Source organism: Phocoena phocoena, chromosome 4 (assembly GCF_963924675.1).
Source record: "Phocoena phocoena chromosome 4, mPhoPho1.1, whole genome shotgun sequence".
NCBI classification, from domain to species: Eukaryota; Metazoa; Chordata; class Mammalia; order Artiodactyla; family Phocoenidae; genus Phocoena; species Phocoena phocoena.
The window spans coordinates 136,251,103-136,269,993 of record NC_089222.1 but is presented as its reverse complement, the minus strand read 5'-3'; the positions used below and the strand labels follow the sequence as shown (position 1 = coordinate 136,269,993).

At 47.2% G+C, this 18,891-nt stretch overlaps 1 protein-coding gene across 1 annotated transcript in view; it reads right to left on the bottom strand.

Annotated features, from left to right (window-relative positions):
* Window positions 1–1,845: 1,845 nt before the first annotated feature.
* CLIC6 (chloride intracellular channel 6) overlaps window positions 1,846–18,891 on the bottom strand; it is a 41,047-nt gene continuing 24,001 nt past the window's right edge. The window contains exons 3-7 of the mRNA XM_065875913.1: window positions 9,666–9,775; window positions 8,785–8,910; window positions 8,076–8,182; window positions 7,335–7,516; window positions 1,846–2,007 (exon numbers count right to left, since the gene is read on the bottom strand). Of these exons, the coding sequence (XP_065731985.1) occupies window positions 1,846–2,007; window positions 7,335–7,516; window positions 8,076–8,182; window positions 8,785–8,910; window positions 9,666–9,775 (687 nt within the window). The remainder of the gene's footprint in view (window positions 2,008–7,334; window positions 7,517–8,075; window positions 8,183–8,784; window positions 8,911–9,665; window positions 9,776–18,891) is intronic.

The window sequence follows — 18,891 nt, the reverse complement described above, 5'->3', positions numbered from 1 at the left end:
TCGGGTAGTCAATTCATTTACTAAGTTTAAATGTAACACGGTAAAAGTCACCTTAAAAATCTGACTCCTAAACAGATGTGAAACAGGAATCATGGTGGCACACGCTAGACACAACCTCCAAAAATACATGGCTAACAAAGCAAGTGGAGGGCTGGGGCCGGCCGCCCCCGGTAAAACTGTAGCACCCAGCAAGAGGGGAGAGAAAGTGGCCACCATCTCAAGGACTTTGTTTCTCTCACTAGACATCTTTCACTAAATCCCAGAACGGTTACTGTTAATGCATTTTCCTCTCTTCCAAATGAATCGCCTGGTGAGCAGGTGTATGTATTTTTTTTCTAACGAGCGTTTGTCACCTACCGGACAAGCAGGTCTTCCGGAAGGTGTGTACAAATGTCAAAGGGACACAGCCTGGCAGATAACACTCAAACCCAATGAGTCTTGATGAGTGTGGAAACAGCCTCCCATTCTGTGCTCCAAGGCCTGATTAGGAGCCGGGCCCCAGCCCACAGGGAGCTGCGCCTGAGGGGCTGGCTCACGGATGGGGCAGGGCAAGTCACAGATGAACCAGAAACTCTTTTGACTCAGCAGTTTCCACTTCCTCCCCAGCATGCCCAAGAGGAGTCGCCATGAATCTAATATCTCTGGATTTTCCTTGCTTGACCTCGAAATGACACTAGAGAGAGCAGAGAAGCAAGTGGATCCGGGCTAGCCCTACACGGCATCATGGCCGAAGAGCCGCAGTGTTGTTATGTCTTGGAGAGAGCGGCCATCAGAAGGGATCAAGGTGTGCTTGGTCCACATTCCAACACAGGGCACGGAGGTTCTGCAACACACGGCTGATGTCGAGTCCTCCTGAAGGCATGGTCTCTATGAGGTGGGGGGAGCAAGAGAAGGCCCCCGACAGGCACCCTCCTCCATCCCCTCCCTGGAACCAGGGGCAGTGGCATCACAGAGGCAGGAACAAGGCAGGTGGGGACCCTCCATGGCTTCCGGTCCCCGCTTGTCCCTGCAAGTCCCTGTGGGTCTGTGTTCCTACAGTTCTCCATCCCTGTGAAACTTGGCCACAAGCGCCCTCTTGAGCTCTGCATTGCTGAATCTGTTGTTTTAGGTCCTCTATGGCTGACCATCAAGGCGTTACCAAGGGTCCCCTCACCGGTCCTTGAAAAGAAACTAACACAATACCACGGAGGCATGAAATTATGTGCGGTGTGAATGTGTGTGTGAGAAAGAGAGAGTCTGAGGGTTTGGAAGATGTTCACCAGTAAGTTATCAGTAGTTATCTAAGTGTAGTGAAAGTTTAGGTGATTTTTTTTCTTTCTTCTTTATACCCTCTGACATTGTTTTAAAATATTAAAATAAGCGTGTAATTTGTAATTACAAAGTTTTCGTTCTGAAAAAAATTAAACTACTATTTTAGAGCAGAAAAAAATAGGCTATGCATGATTAAAAACTATCAGAGACAGATACAATTTTTTAAATAAAGGCGGAATTGAACCGAACCTTGTTTGCTTTGAAACTTAAACTGCAAAACACACACCCTAAATATTGTGGATTACAGATATTTAGGGCATGTGTTGCAGGTCCCAGAATGTTAAAGACATAAATGAATATAAACTGGATAATCGGTGTGTATAACAACAGATACTGGTATTATTCAGATACACGAGTTGACAAATTACAAGACTATGTATCATTTGGTGTTGAGTGGATCACGCTATGGCCTGTGCACTGTTAAAATATGGGCATTGTTTTGCAAAGGATGGTTATTGGGAGGGAAACACAAAGGGCACACTCTTTTCATAGTCTAGCTCATACGACTGAGATGAGACAGAAAACACCCCGACTTCACTTCATTCTTTTTGCAACATCCGAATATGCGTGTTCTATCTCCTGGTTGGCTGGACACGTGTTTGTGAACTCATCCCTAGCATACGCATTGTTCAAGTATCTCCAGATGCCAGTCATTTCAGAAGGAAATTCAAAATCTCTGTATCTCTTGGCCACGATCTGAAAATGAAGAGGAAATAGTCAGAAAGGGACAACCCACTAACATAGGCAGATAGATCAGACAATCCATCCTTTTGATGCGTGTAATATATTCTGCTTCTCAAGTTGCCATGTCATCCTATAGCCATTTGGGCTGCTCTGAGTTGCATTTTGAGTTTGCACGGGGCATACTGAGCGTGGGACTCAAAACAGAGGCTCTACACAACCGTGCCCACCAATTTATCACAGACAATCCTTGTGATGCACTGGCATGAATCTGCTCCGTACTCCAGTGGATTTCTCTTTGTGTTGCTGGAAGTTTTCTCTCCCTGTGTTCTGCTGCTGTGTTATTTGGTGCCTGAGGTTCATGTTGGATCTTCAGTTTAGATTGTGCCAGGATCACTGTGAAGTGCCCTATCTTTTTCCTATTTGCCGAGCCTCACCTCCTGAAATCCCAAATACCTGTGTATGTTACTCCTGTGGATTCCTATCATTCTGCCCCTGACAGGATCATTTCACTGTGGGTCTACCGTGTGCAAAAAGTCCTTATTCTTATTCTTGTGGAAATAGTGGATGTACGGACAGGGTAGCTGAGAATGAACATCGTGAAAACACAGTGATGTGAGATGTTTCCTCTCGCTGGAAGGGTACCGTTGGGGAATTCATCACAAAGGAGGGTGTATACCGTTGGAGAGAGTATGAGTTTCCTGGAGTTGCCTTAACAAAGCACTACAAGCTTGGGTGGCTTGGAACAACAGAAATTTCTTCTCTCACAGTCCTGGAGGCCAGAAGTCCAAGATCAAGGTGTCAGGAGAGCCAGGCTCCCTCTGAAGGCTCTGGGGAAGGACCTGTTCCAGGTCCCTTCCCCAGGTTCTGGCTTGTGGGAGCACAGCTCCAATCTTCACATGGCGTTTTCCCTGTGCTGGTGTGTCTGTGTCCAAATTCCCTTTTATAAGGACACCAGTCATGTTGGGTTAGGGGGCCCATCCTACCCACCCTAACTAATAACATCTGCAAAGACCTTATTTCCAAATAAGGTCACGTTCTGAGGTACTGGGAGTTAGGACTTGAACATATAAATTTGGGGGGACATGATTCATCCCATAACAAGGACCCAGGGTTACAACGGCCCGTTCTGCTTTGTTCCTTTCCATTGTATTGGCTCCTGGGACATTTGGATGGCGTGAGCATGGAATGGATCACCAATTAGAAGATCTTTGGGACTTATTTCTCAGATTTCGGAGGCCAGGAGTTATTGATGCAATAAAACAAGACCACAGAACTTTCAGAGAGCCTCCTAAATTAACATCTTTTGCTTGAATTCAAACTTACTGATGTTGATGTCAAGAATTCTGCTTTCCTTTTGTTTGCATTTGCCTGGCTTAGCTTTGCCCCTCCTTTTATTTTAGCATTTCTGAGTAAGTTTGTCATCTATATGCCTTTCGTAGACGTAAGCTTGTATTTGTATTATATCTCATGAATGTAATACTTTGTTTTCCAACTTTCTGTGAATATTTTTGTGTTCATGTGTGTGTATGTGTTTCCCTTCCTGGTGGTTTGGAAGGTTTATGGTCTGTTTTAACTCTTCCAGTGGTTTCTTATATAACTTTAAATAATAAGAATTCTTGATTTCTTGATTTATCAACTTTAGGTGATCTCTACTTACTCCTGATAATGACAAATGAGGAAATTAGTATACCTACTTCTTTTCTTTTCTGCTCCCTTACCCTCCTTCCAATGGTGTAAAACATTCAAGTTTACTGTATTCTGTTTCTTGCCAGTAGCTAGAATTCCCACTGCTGTTTAGACTTAGTTCTGGTTTTAGACTTAAATAGGTTCTATGTTTAGCATTAATCCTTCTATACCACACACCTTCTCTGTTCCTGGATTCTTATTTTATTATCATTTTTTATTATTTCATCATATAGCAATTTTATTTTTAAAAATGGCTCAGGAGTGCTTATTTCATTGAGACCAGAAGTCTAGGTAAAAACAACAATTTACAAGGATATAAAATTCTTACATCACACATCCTTTCTTCTAATCCTTTAACTATTAAACCACTGTTTCCTGGGTTTTAATGTGGTCCTAGAGACATATGAGGCTAGTCTGAATTCCCTCCTTGTGTAGGTGGCTTTATCTTTTATTACTGTTATTACTACTATTATTATTATTACCATCAACACCATTATCATCATCATCATCATCTAGACACCCCAAAGGGTTCTTTTTTATCCTCAAATTTCAGTAATTTACCAAATATGTGATAGTGTGTTGATTTGTTCTGGGCAATATTTTTCTAATCATGACATGTTAAACTAAAGGTTCAGGTCATCTTTTAGTTCAAAATAATTTAACTTTGAGCCTTCTTTTTCTCTCTTTTTTCTTTCCTGTTCTCTTTTTTCTGATTATGGGGTCTTGCTAATTACCCTTTACCTCGTGCTTCTTCTCCATCTGATTTGGGATAATTTTCTCAGTCCCATCCTCCAATGTCTGATGAATTTCTGCAATGTCTTTTTCCACTTCTTGCTACTTCTAACATCACTTTTGTTTCTGAAATTATTTTCTTTAAGGGTGCTTTTTAGTTCTACCAGCTTAATTCTCATCTTCCTTGTGACATTATATTTTTTGGTATCTTGTGACTTGTCTTTGAGCGTTTTCACCAAAGGTTCTCCTTCACTTTTTTGAGGCCACAGAGAAGTATCTGTCTGAAAAATTCTTTGGTTTACTGGAGCAATCTTTATCAGATACGTGTTTCTCATCTGCCTTTTCCTCTTTTGTTCTTTCTTTAACCTTTCCCCCCTCCTTTTGGATCGTCTCTGTCCACATAGAAATCCCACTTGGATTCTTTCTGGTTATTAACCATCTTTTAATGGGCGGATCTATTGGACCTACCATTTGTTTAAAAACAGTGTGGTGGGCAAAGGGAGTGAGGCAGGGCAGCAGGTAGACCAATATGGATTTTACCCTCAAATACCCGCTCATCAAACACTGCTCTATACTCTGTCCCAGGGACACATTAGGGTTAGGGCTAGAGTCAGGGTCAAAGTCAAGGTTAGTGCATCCTCCACTCTGAGGTTCACAGATTAGGAAGCAGTCACCACGGCTAAAGGTGGAGCTCAAATAATTTACAGTCTCTCTTTTGACTCGTTCAGAGCTTGTTTCTTTTCTCCTCTCAGCAGTCACAAAGCAGAATGCCACTTGTCTTCTCTCCTCCCCTTCACCTCCCCTCCCTGTACCTTTGCATTAGAGGACGGTGGTGAGCATACAGATGGCGCCTCTGAACAGTTCCGCCTTCAACTCTGCCTCCACAGAGATCTCAGCTCTGTAGGGATGGTCCTGCCTCTCTCGTGGCCCACTCCATGCCCTGTCCTCAAACAAAGAAGTCTGGGTTGGGCATTTCAGGGCTGTAATATTTACTTTTAGAGACATCTGAACCTTGCTGAGGATCTAGAGAAGCATGCCTAGGCTCTGTGACCCCTCACACTGGCTGAAGTTTCCAAGTCTAGTTTTATAAAAGGTGGAGATAATGCTTTAGTCCTTCATAATGTTTTTGCTGGGTTTCAGGAAGGGAATATATGATAAATTCCTCTATTCTCTCATCTTTTTACCATAAATTCCTTTACACTGATTCTCATTTCCTTTCAGAAATGCTCCATCCTGGAAGATTACTAAGCTTCTTGGTATTTTGAGTGCTAACTGGCTTTGAAGATTTTGCAGTTAGGTCTTATATTGGAGCCATGGACTGCTTTATTTTACTCTGAAGTTTACCCCCTCTACTGACATTTTAAACTCTCTTTTCTTATAGGGGCTAAATAAGTGGCAATTGTGTGTGTGTGTGTGTGTGTGTATTTCTCTTGCCTTCCCTAACCTCCATGTGCTTCTGTCATGTCGCACTGGTCATAGCAATGATTAGAATACATTCAGTAAAGGGACTAAACCAAACACAACTACATAAATAACTTGTTGGAAAATGGCTCCCAGATGTCCAATTTAGAATATCCCCAATGTAGCAGGTTTGAGAGGTTGAGATGCTTTCGCTAATTTTAAGTGTCAGAGGACTGGCACAGCTATGGAAACGAACATTCACTTACAGGATCAACTGTGTCTTCAAGGCTGGAATTTCAAGTTGGTACCCTCTGGGTGCAACAAGGAAGACAGAAGAAAGAAGAAAAATGTAGCAAGGACTGGGATGGAGTAGGGAAGGAAGAGAAAGGCAAGGGAATGACTTGCAGTAACCAGGGGTGGCTAGTAGCCCCCAGGACATCAATGCCACAGACTGTGTGAACCTAATTTGTAAATTTCTAAGTGCTAATTAAATGTGTTATTAGAACACAGGGTCCTTGGCTGGTATTTCCCTGTGTCTTCTCTCCCATCTGCCCTATCCTTATACCAAGGACCTAGCTCTGGAGCTGGTAGGATTTGAATAATAAAGATGCCCCAGAACAGGGGTTGAGTTTCTTCCTGGGGAATCTGAGGCTACTGAGGACCAAGGACGTAGCAACAGTGATAATGATAATAACAACTAACACCTGTAAGTGATAGACAGGCTGGGGCACTTCTGAGAGCAGCCATAACTAAGGAGTCCAAGTGTGGACTTGTCACAAGTCCAAGTCAACCACCTGGGAAGACAGGATGCCAAACCTGGCAGAGGTCCAGCCAAGGAGTTGTCAGATGCTCCCCAGCTGTAGGGGTCGGTGATAGGAACCAACCCCCTCTTGTCCCTAGACAGGGCTAGACTTACCCTGCCCATCACCAACAATTGACTGAATTCACTTTTTTTATTTTCCAGGTTGGCTCAGGGTTTTTTTGTTTTGTTCTGTTTTGTTTGTTTATTTGTTTCTTTTGTTTTGGCCACTTGGCTTGCAGGATCTTAGTTCCCCAACCAGGGACTGAACCTGGGCCACCGCAGTGAGGGCACCAAGTTCTAACCACTGGACAGCCAGGGAATTCCCCAAGTTCACATTTTAATACTAGCAGATTCCACACACCATCTCCAAGCCTGGAGCATGAAACACCAGGTATAATCAATGTATTCCCTCAAGTTGCTTTCACATAGCTTTTCTTTAGGCTCTGGGGGTGAGACTCGAAAAGAGAAGCAGTGAGGATGGAAGGATGGGAGCCTTGTTCTCAGATGCTTCTTGAGAACCTCTGAGGACCACCTCAGAATGTCATCCACAGATCTGAAACTTGGGGCTTGCCTGCCTCAAACAGAAACAAGCTAGATTTTTAAATTCAGGAGTCCGCATTTTAGATCGTTTCGATGTCTGGCAAAAACACAAGTGAAAACAAAATGAAACAAAGCCCCATTCATGTATTCAGCACCTGAGGTAAGAGGAAGGACAAACCTTAATAATGTGGAGCTTGGGTAAGAGGTTACAGTCGGCTAGCGTGAGTTCATCCCCATCCAGGAACTTCCTTCCAGAAACAGTAACTTCCTCGGTGCTGTAAGCATCTATTTCATCAGGCAGAGGACTATTTAGATAATTATCCAGCTTCTTCAGGGCCTTTAAGAGGTTCCTTTCGTAAACTAAAACAGAAGGGCAAAAAATGACTAACGTGAGCCATGGGAGTTAGGGTCACCTCTCTCTAGATACCGAAGAAGGAGTTTGTCCCTTCCTTCCCGAGACATGGCCGGTGACATTGGAGACTTGGGAGAGAGAGAAGTGGATTTACGAGATCTGAATAAAGGACTCACTTCTGCCTGGAAAGTAACTCTGTCATCTACACAACACTGCTACTTCTAGAACTCATTCATTTCTTCAAAAATCTCTATGGAAATCACATAATGAAGTAAGCACCAGTAGAAGCTTCATTCATACTGAGTCCCATGGTGCGGCAAGGAATCCCTGGTGGTGATTATTTTCCCCTAAACATGTGGTTTTCTGGGCTCCCCACCTCTAGAAGAAGCACTCAATCTCTTGAAACCCACATGTCAAGGTCAGAGGTACTTTTTCCTCATTTCTACGTACAGGTCCCTCCCCACTGTGAAACGAGTCAGAATTCCCAACATCTTATAAGAAGCCACACTAGAGGTGGAGCGGAGGTCCAAGTAGAAAGCAGAAAGCAGGAAGATGGGAGGGACTCACTCTCGTTTGCATCCTTCTTGGTGTTTTTGATAAATGCCGAGAACTTGGCAAACACATCATTTCCAGCAGAGTTAGATTCAGCGTGTTGGGTCCCCAGCTTAGGGTACCTTGAAAAATTCAAAATGAGAGTATCACAGATCAGCCACGTTTGAGTTAGGAGAATACGATGTGAGGCAGGGGGAGGAAGTGACATTCTCTGAGTGGATATAAACATGAAAACTGCCCCTTGAATGTTTGCCTAATCTTTCCATCTTCAAAGTTGAGAGCAACGCCGTCCAGGGGAAAAGCACTGGACGGACTGTTCTCACCTTGGAATGCGGGGCCCCACCTGGCCTTACTGGTCTAGTTCCCTCCCTCCTGAAATAGAGGTAATGGACTAGAATGTTCCCTTCCAGGTCCAGCCCGCTGTGATGTTGCGTGCTAACACCCGCTCCTTACCTTCTAGCAGAAGCGACCCACCCACGTGACATCAGGCTACTTCCTCCCCACTTCCTGCCGTCAACCCCTATTCGCCAAACTGCAGGTGTGGAGCAAAGAAATCCGAGCCACCTAAGCTCAGCGTTTCTAATCTCGCTGTGCTTTCTGTGGCACATCACAGGTACAACTCGGGAAGTAGGTACCATGGCCAGAGAAAACCAACACACGGAATTGTCTGTGAACGGGGAGAAGTGACAAGCGAGTGGTGAACACGGGTTTTGGTGAGGCCCACCTTGGGGGGGCTAACTTCTCCTCTAGGAACTCCTCGATCTTATTCACGTCCGTCTTGACCTCACCATCAAAAGTCATGAAAGGCGGGTTGGTGCCGGGAGCCAGGTTCTGCAGGTCCGCGGGTTTCCTGGGTGGGAGGGAAGGGCAGCGTCGGTAGCTCCACTGTTTGGATCATTTCCAAGGCTGAACTGTGTCCTCCCCGGTTTAAGAGAAACCACCCTTGAGAATTTCAAAGGCGATTGTGGGTTTACAAACTGTCCTACTGGTGAGGAAAGTGTGGCCCTTTATCTGGAGACAGAGGTGAAACGTTAACTCTCCCCAGTGTTATCAGCCAGGAGTGGTGCTCGGACAGGCTGGTGTTTTTTGTTTGTTTGTTTGCGGTACGCGGGCCTCTCACTGTTGTGGTCTCTCCCGTTGCGGAGCACAGGCTCCGGACGCGCAGGCTCAGCGGCCATGGCTCACGGGCCCAGCCGCTCCGCGGCACGTGGGATCTTCCCGGACCGGGGCACGAACCCGCGTCCCCTGCATCGGCAGGTGGACTCTTAACCACTGCGCCACCAGGGAAGCCCTCGGACAGGCTTTTGAGAGGTTCACAGCCGACCGGTAACTGGCAGAGCAGGCTCTTCATGGCGCACCCTCAACCCCCACTCCTTTTGGATTACGTCTGATCCCGTTCTGTAATTACTGTGTGGCCCACACTACTCCCACTTCAATCCAGGGTCCTGACCTGGGGTGGATGTGCCTGCAATATCGCCCATGGGTCCTAGAAGTGTGTGTGTGTCTGTCTCTGTGTGTGTGTCTGTCTCTGTGTGTGTGTGTGTGTGTGTGTGTGTATAGGGAATTAGGTACAGTTATTTCAATACTGCAGAAACCCTGTCGTACCTTTTCAAGTCCACCGTTGTCACATTAAATATAACGCCCTTTAGCCAGAGAATCATAAAGATACGCTGAGAAAATGGGCAATTTCCAATACTCTCACCATCACAACCAGCCTACAAATGGAAAAAGAAATCCTTATCAGAGCCAGTCTCACAGTTATAAATGCCAGACTCTGCTACGCACGCACACAAAATCATGATGAATTTTCGTTAATGGTGATGATACTGTAAATAGCCTTCTGAGGCCCCCTCCACCAGCCCCCAAGCGGGAGCCGGGGAGGGGAAGGGAGGACACACATGCACTCGCTGAGCATTTTCTGTTCTCCTTCCCACACCTCACCACTTCCTGCCACGCTGGGCCTCTGAATAGCAGTACACAGAGGCAAAGAGTGGCAAGAGGGAACCCCCTTTGCTACTAAAGGCAAAAAAGGAAAACATGCTCTTTCCCTCCCTCCATCTCTTGATGCTCTTTAGAAGGAACACACCTCTCTTTCCAGGCGTAAAAACAGACCAGCAGGTTCTCCCACGGAGACACCATCCCCAGTATTCTCTACTATTTTCATCTCTAGAATGAAGGCTGGATTATACAAGTTCTTAGACCCCCGGGACACGGTAAAAATTTTTAGGTCCCTTCATCCGTTGGGGAGCATTTGTACTTAGATAGATTGTTGCACAGTAGACATTGAGGGCAGAAGGATAGGAAACAGTGCCTCCCTGATGACCTAAGCAGGTCACATCCACACACACATCCCTGAGACACAGGCACAGAAAATTACTGAACAGACATCCTCCTTCCTGTGGGCTCCTGGCAGAGGAGAAAGGCGGGCGTTGGAGGAGAGAGGGGAACCGTGGGGCTTCATCCTCCTGGGGGAGTTCCCACACTCTTCTTTTTCTTCCCATCTTTCTCTACCCCATGCGTCTCTGGCAAGGTTACAGTGATAACAAAATGCTGACAGAAAGACCAGGAGACTCAGCCAGACTGCGATGACAGAAACACAGCCATATTCAACCCAGGAAGTCCATTTCTGCCACATGCAGTTCAAGGAAAGTTGAGAGGAAAGCAGTGAATCTATAACCTGAATAACAGAAGGACACAAGGCAGAAAGTGAGCTGTGGTTTGGGAATTGAAGAAAGGAAAATGATGCCTTAAGAAAACTGGACAACTTAAAGAGAACTTCAGAGATGGTTCTCTGGCATTAGGTTCCGAAGTCACCCTGAGAGGTTGTTAATAACAAGATGTCCCTATAAAAGAAGAGTATAAGAGACCCCAGACCCAATGTTAAAAAGACTTGATCAGCCTCTTCACAAGAGCCAAAATCCAAATGGCCATTAAGCACATGAAAACACTCTTAGCGTCACTAGCCAGTAGGGTAATGCACATTACAACCACAAATAGATTCCACTACACACCTACCAGAATGGCTAAAGTGAAAAGATCGGACAATATCAAGTGCGGACAGGAATGCAGAGCAACTGAATTCCCATCCATTGCCAGTGAGAGTGCAAACTGCTACAACTACTCTGGAAAACTGTTTGGCAATTATCTACCCAAGATAAATAAGCATTTATGCTATGACACAGCTATTCCATTCCCAACAGAAATGAGTACTTAGGAGCACAAAAAGCATTTATATGAATGTTCTTAGCAGCTTTAGTGTAATAACCAAAACCTGAAAACAACTCAGACACCATGAAGAATAGAATGAATGAATAAATGATAGCACATTCATATGGTAGGACAAGACGCCACAGTGGAAAAAGTTAGCTATTACTACAAGCCACAATGTGGATGAATCTCACATATATAATGTGGAGGGAAAGAAACCAGACTCAAAAGAGTCCTGCATAATTCAACGCAGGTGAAGTTCAAACACAGGCAAACTTCTCTATGTGATGGGAATCAGAAGAGCAGTTGCCTTTGGAAGCTAGGTATTGTCTGGAAAGGCTGAGAGGGAGGCTTCTGGGTGGTGGCAACATTCTATAGCTTGAGCTGTGTGGTGGCTACATGGTGGGTATACTAAATTGACTAAGTCTTAGTTAAGGTTTGTTTCCTTTGCTGCATGTTATATTTTAATACAAAAAAGAAGCAGAAATATTAATTTTAAAAATACAGAGTCAGATTCAGTGGGTCTTGCATGGGGTCCAGGGATCTGAATTTTTAACAAGCTCCCCCAAAGTGATGTGATGCTTGTGGTCAGTGGTCTCAGCCCCACCTTGGACAAGAGGGAAGGCTGGCCCAGTGTTATGATCAATGCATAGGACAGAACGGTTCAAACCCCCCAGTTGGATGATCTGTTGATAAGAAGACTTGCAAGACCTCCTAGCTGATAAATACAGCTGCATAAGTGTAAAGATAAAGGGTGAACTTAATACACCTGAAGGGGTACCAACAGATTCAGATAAGTGACTTCAGAGACCCCTAAGCTCTGGGTACTTGCTTCACCCCCTCCAACCCCTCCAGCTCTCCCTTCCCCCCTAGTAGAGGGAAGGGCTGAGAATTCCCCCAGCTGGAGTCTGAAGTTGCTGGAGCTTGAGGGGTGGGGGAGGTGCATAGCTAGGACCCAAGCATCCAAGTAGTCATAACAACTGCCCTGCAGGCGGCCCCCTGGCCAACTGGTCCCATGGCCTTATGGCCATTTTGAAGGCTACCCCGTCTCGTCCTCGGCTCTGTCCTGGAAAAAGAAACAGCGCAGAGCTGAGTTACATAAAAGTCCCAGCGGCTTGCCGCTGGGGATCCCCCCTAAATCATGGTGCCTTCTTAACCACTGTAGGTTTGGGCAGAGTCATGCCAAAGAAGGGGGCCAAGGGGGGATGAAAGCGCTGGGACACAAAGGCACATATTTTGGCCAGTCCTGACTTGTTCTGCAGCTTTTAAACCTCTTATTTTTATAGTAGTTACACTAAGCTCAGCAAAGTCTGAGATAAGTTCTTCAGAGTGGGGCAACTGTTCTTCTCCTTCTGCCTGTGTCTCTGACCTTGGAAATCCTGTCATAACTCATTCTGAATGCAGCAAGATCCCCGCTGAGCCCAGGCGTTCTTCACCGGGCTTCTTGATGAAACTCACCTTGACCAAGAACCCTGTGCCTGGGACAGCAGCATCTGGAGAATAATGACTCTGCACGGGTCTCTCTGCCTCACTCTGTCTCTTTCACGGTCTCAAACTCAAGCCAGTGTTTTCCCTGGAAATTGCTCTCGCCTTTTCCTGAATCCTGGCAGCTACTTCTTTAGGAGAAATCAAAAGGGGGTAGGAGCAATTCATATTTTAAAATATACCGATGGCCTGTGTCATCCACTCCGTCAAAACTTAGCTTTCTAAACAGGCTCCTTCCCAGAACTGCAACTGGCACTTAACACGGGTGCCAGGAAGGTGGGACAACGGTCTGCACGGCCATAGCGCCCACAGCCCAGAAGCTCGTGATAAAAGCCGTGATTGTCCATTTCGTGTGGCCTTCAAACGGAATTGTTCCAAGCCAGCGCAGCTGCTGGACTAAAGGCTGTTGGGTAGTTTAGAATTAGCCCGCTGCTACGACTGCCCATAAAACAGGATTTACAGAACCAGCGTTGCCTCATCTGAAATTGCTCTAAAATAAATTTCTTTTCTGTCTCAGCCCGTTGTACACGTGGGGGTTATGGGAACATGGTGGGAGTGACTAGGACGCCTCGCTACCTGATTGTATTACTTTAATGTGCTTCAGTGCTGGGATGTGCCAGCGAAAGACAAGGATATACCATCTCCACTGCCCATTACTGGGCAACAATGGGAGAGCATCGCTCTGGTCACAGTCGTCACCAGACAAGATGATGGGGTAAACACATAAGACATTAGGGGTGAATACCCGACACCGTTGCCATAATCAGGACGTTTTATCGTATGCAGTTTTATTTTCTGATGCTGATAATTCTCTCAGGCTAACTACACTCTGGGCTAAGATTTCTCAGCAGCGCTCTCAACTTACGGGGAAATTTTGTATGTATACATTTCTGATTAAAATCAAATTAGGCAGTTTAAGAGATCAGAGTGTCTTTTGTTTCCAGTGAAGACTCAGGCACTTGGATAACCTGGATTTGGAGGTCTGCCTTTCAGATGCAACTTTGTTGAGCGCCTACGACGACGGTCATTCTCAAAAGAAAAACACTGGTGCCTCTGACACGTTCTGAGAAAGTTCTGAGAAATTCCGTTCGCCACTGAGCCCAGCAGCGGCGTTCAAGAACGTTGGTAATTCTGCTGGGTCCCCCCCTCACAGCCTGAGGTGTAAAGGTCCAAATGTCGCTACAAAGGTCAGCAGATCCTCTTCAGATCAGAGCCTCTCCCACCTACTCTTTGCACGCTCACTCCATTTAGAATCTGTGGGCAGCATTTTTTTAAAATTTCCTCTCAGTGCTTTTGGTTTCCGCCAGACGACCTATACAGGGCTGGTCTGTAGTTACATGGAAGGAGACCACCCACTACATCTTCCACTAAAATGACTCCCACTCGCCACTCCCTTTGAGGGACCCGCCCACCCCCACCCCCCCGCCAGACCTGACGAAGGGGTGATGACCCCCTCAAGATATTCCTGGTGGCTCCCTAGCACCTCTCCCTGACCTTCCCACCAGAACAGGTCATGCACCCACCACCTGATTCCCCACCTTCTTTCTGGTCCCTACCTTCTCTCTAGAAAATTCCATGAGGGCCTAAACGGTAAACACATTCTGAGAAGGAAGCATTTGTCCCTACTCTATGTAAATGTCATGAAAAAGTGATTTGCGGATGGAGGGAAGAAAAAGGAAGAGGCAATAAATTGGAAATATTCTAATTGTCCCCTTTCTGAGAACTGGCTTTCAACCAAGGAGGTAGGATGTCCATCCTGTGTGTGGGGGAGTGTTCCTGTCCCTGCAGAAAAGCAGGAGGGATCTGGGGGCAAACAGCTAATTTGGCTGGCTCCTTCCCAGGGACCCGGCGAAAACTGGTGAGTAATAGTGGGCCGTGTGTTTCCAATGATCTGGAGGGACTTGAGGCTGAATAAAATCAGTAGCTGATCTGAGGAGGCCAGAGTCAGAAGACAGTTTGACGTGGGAGGCCACGGGCAGCCACCAGAATCAGTCCTCCCCCAGGAAGAACAATGTGGTCCAAAGGGCCGGCCAGAATGCTCCTCTGTTGGCAGCTGGTCCGGCTGAAGGCGGGACACAGCACAGCCAGAGAGAAACAGCTGCAGCCAACCAGGTGGGACCGACTCCCGCCCTCCGAGCCCCACCTACACATTTCCCTGAATTCCTCCTGGGTCCTTTGCAGAAAGCACGACAGCCTCGCGTGCTTTGGGGCCTGGCGATCGAACCTGCCCAGCATGGCCAACCACAAAGATCCGGCCTCCAAGCTGGGCAGTCAGCACCCCCGGTCCACAGATGCTGTCCTTCCCATGCACACACCTCTTTACAGATGACGTCAGGGTTGCATGAGCACCTCTCGTGGAATGTGTGTGCTCTAAACTCAACCCCAGGAGGACGGGAGGGGGACCACCATGAGCTCAGGGCACTGAAGTAGCTAGTGCTTGTAAAGAGAAATGTGGGTGCAGTGTCCGCGCACGTACCCCCCAGCCTGCACCCACCATGTCCGCCTGCCATTTGGAGCAGGTCAGGACCAGGGAAATTGTCCCAACCCAGCGACCAGGCCTGTGGGACAGGTGGGGGACACTCTTCCTGGGTCTTTTCTTGCTCCCATGTGGAAGCAGGCAGGAGAGCCAGGATGTCCCTAACCCTCGACACGGGTCTGGAGCCCGGGACCCATCTTCCTTCATCCGGGCGGCTCCTGCCGGCCCTGGAGGAGTTCCTGGCACACAGTAAACACTCCAAGAATGACCAAGGGCCTGAATCCCATTGCTCCCATGCGCCTGGAGCCTGGTCCACTTCAGAAAGTGCATCCCTGGGCCTCTCTTCTCTTTCTTTGCTGGGCCAATGTCCATGAACTTTTCCCTTTTAGAAGCTCACAACTTCTCACTACTAAGAGATCACCCAAGGAGAGTGGCATCCAACTGGAGGGAAAAGAACAGAAGGTGGGCAGGAGGGAGGGGGAGGGGAAGAGGCGGAGGCAGGGGAGGGGAGGAGAGGGGGATGGAGATGGAGAAGGAGAGGAGAGGAGAGAGGGAGGGGGGGATGGTTGAGAGAGCCCAAAGGGCCCAAGTCACGGGCAGCAAAGTCTCCCCCAAGCCTTCTGGACTAGCGGTTTGACTTAAAATGCAGTATTTAAATCAGTCAGACACTTCCTGATTTTTTTTTTTTGCGGTTCGCAGGTCTCTCACTGTTGTGGCCTCTCCCGTTGCGGAGCACAGGCTCCGGACGCGCAGGCTCAGCGGCCATGGCTCACGGGCCCAGCCGCTCCGCGGCATGTGGGATCTTCCCGGACCAGGGCACGAACCCGTGTCCCCTGCATCTGCAGGCGGACTCTTAACTACTGCGCCACCAGGGAAGCCCCAGAGACTTCCTGATTTTGAATAATCTGTAAGTTGAAAAAAACGTATAATTCTTTCCATTTGCCAGACACATTGAAGTTTCCATTTTGAGCAATATGAGGTCTCTTGGAGACAACATGGTCCAGGGGAATGGGGGCCAGGGAGAGCCAGTGTGAACTTGGGCCCCACTACTTACTAATCGAGTGGCCTCGGGCAATTCATTTGTTCTCCCTGAGCCTCAGTTTCTCCATTTAAAAAATAGGGATAAAAATCCCTATGCCTTGCAAGATCTCTGTGTGATATGCTTGAGTCTCCTGGGCACCCAATAAAGGCAGCTATTCCATCATCATCATTACTCTTCCAAATCTGAGAGCCCCAGAACAGACAATTATGGGACTTAGGGTACTTTTTAACAAGGCTTAATTAGTGTGATTTTCATGCCAAACCGTATAGGCCTTAAAGGAGCACTGATTCTTTTTCCCCAAAAAACCTAACACCTCCTATATCTATTCCAAGTGAAAATTAACAACTGAAGTCTTTTTCTTAATTGCAAAAGCAAACAGATCTTTAGCCAGGAGGCAAAATAGGAGGGCCCTGGCCTGGCATTCGTGTCTGGGAGTTACACAGACCTCTTGGGGAAAAGTCCAGAGGAAAGGGCATCAGGAGAACTGGGTGCACCTGACCGATGGCAGGGTTGACAAGCCCAGGGAAACTGCTTACTTTTCAAGAAGTGACACCAAAGGCCTCTGTCTTTTGTCTGTGATCACCTGGGGGAGAGTGGGTTCCGTGTAATGAGAGAAGAAAGCAACCACTCTTCCATCAGGACTTGGCGTTCAACACGCTGGAATTGCAGATCCACATGGAGAAAGGCTATGCTAACTAACTGGGGGAGAAACAAGCCATCCCATCTCTTCCTTATCCAATAAGAATGCTTTCGAAGAAAATGTCCTCCCAAATCAGCAATTTTGAAGGTGATTTTTAAAAACTAACACCTCTTGAAGACCAACTCTGATTTCAAGTACCCTTCCAAACTATTTATGGACGGGATCAGAGTCAATCCTCTCCAACTCCATTGGAGAGTAAGATGTCCTATTTCAACTTCCATTTTACAGAGGAGAACACTGAGGCACAGAGAGACTAATGAATAACCTGCCCCCAAAACCCAAACTGGATTAGGTGAACAAAAGATCACTCGAGTTCTTGTAAACTGGATCCAGTTAATGGCCCCAGCTTCTTTCCACGTCCTCACGATGAAAACCAGATCTCTCACTCTTTTCCTGAACTTCACTCAGAACCCAGCACAGCCTTCCTCCTTTGAAATCCTTCTTGCCCGGGTCTCCGAGCCTCCCACCCAGATTCCTGCAGCAGCCTCCTGCCGGCTCTCTCTGCCTGGGCTTCCTAGCCCCTCCGATCTTTCCCTGTATCCTGGATAAGGTTAACCCGGATGCCACTGTCCTTAGCTCATTCTGCTGGAATACTGCTTAAGTGCAAATTCCAACTACATTGCCATCAAGCAGTGTGGCCAGGGCAGAGTACCTAACCTTCCAGCACAGCCCTTTGCTCATTTACACCATAAGGTTAATTTTACCTGCCCCTCCATGTTGGGTGAGAATGAATTAGACGTTAAGAGAAAACACACAGAACCGATGCCTGACATGCGGAAGCATTGTTACACCCTCCCTCCTTCCTCCCTCCCCCCACCTGCCTCTCCCTTCCCTTCCTTTCTGACTCCCTCCTTCCCTCCTCTGCCTTACCCCCCTCCCACTCCCCTCCTCTCCACCATCTAATAGGTGCTGGCCTGTCAAGCCAGTTAGTTACTCCCCTTAAGTGCTGTCCTTAAATATCCCACGTCACCTTCCTGAAATCCCCCTTATCCACCTGCTACCACCTCACTCCTGCTCAGGTCAGGTCAGTGACTTTTTCCAGCTCTGCATCCTTTTCTATGACTCTCTGGTCGGCATTTCTCTTTGCTTTTTCTGAAGTTCACTGACAATACAGTCGGCTCTGCCTGGTTTAGTACCAAACTGTCTCCTAATTATTTTCTGTTGGTTCCATCCCTTCAGGGAGGACCGCATCAGCCTCTGTAGAGCCGGTGATGAACTGTCGTTTCCCCGGCAGTGCCCATGACACATTCATTTTCCTCCAGCTCCCCTGGCAGCGTCACGGAGCACAGTCAGGCCCACGGAAGTCACGCCAGGAAAACTCACCTTGTGGAGCCAATGGTCACTGTTCTCAAAAGTTCTAAGAAGCTCCTTGTCACGGGGAGTTCCTTTAAACACAGAGAAACCACGCCTCACCCCTGAGGATGATATCAGCAAGCCCAGCCTTATCAGCCCCATCCCCTCCCCAGCCTGCCTGTCCTGGGGCTGCTTTCTTCACCCACCCAAAAGGACAATTGCTGGGTGACCCGGTTTGCCTGAGACCGTGATTTTTAAAGTCGGAAATCCCTCATCCCCCCCTGTAAGTCTCAGGCAAGGTGGGACGGCTGGTCCACCCAGATGACAGCTTTATTTTTTGTGAGGGTCAAAAACATTAGTAACGACCTCCTAGCAAGCTAGAAGTGGGGCTTTGTTCCTCCTTCATCAGAAGACCAACAGCACAGATGAACATAACCAATTGATCACATTGGGTAGTTGATCTCTTGAATGCTGAGGAGTTGAGACTCTCAGCTCCCCGGGAGGGAGAACAGATGAACAGAGGCTGAGGCCTTCTGGGGCGAGGAGAGGAGGCGGGAACTTAAGACAAGCCTGGCAAACTCCCCAAACTGCACAGAGCCAGCTAATACGGGAACGGCATCTCCCCTCC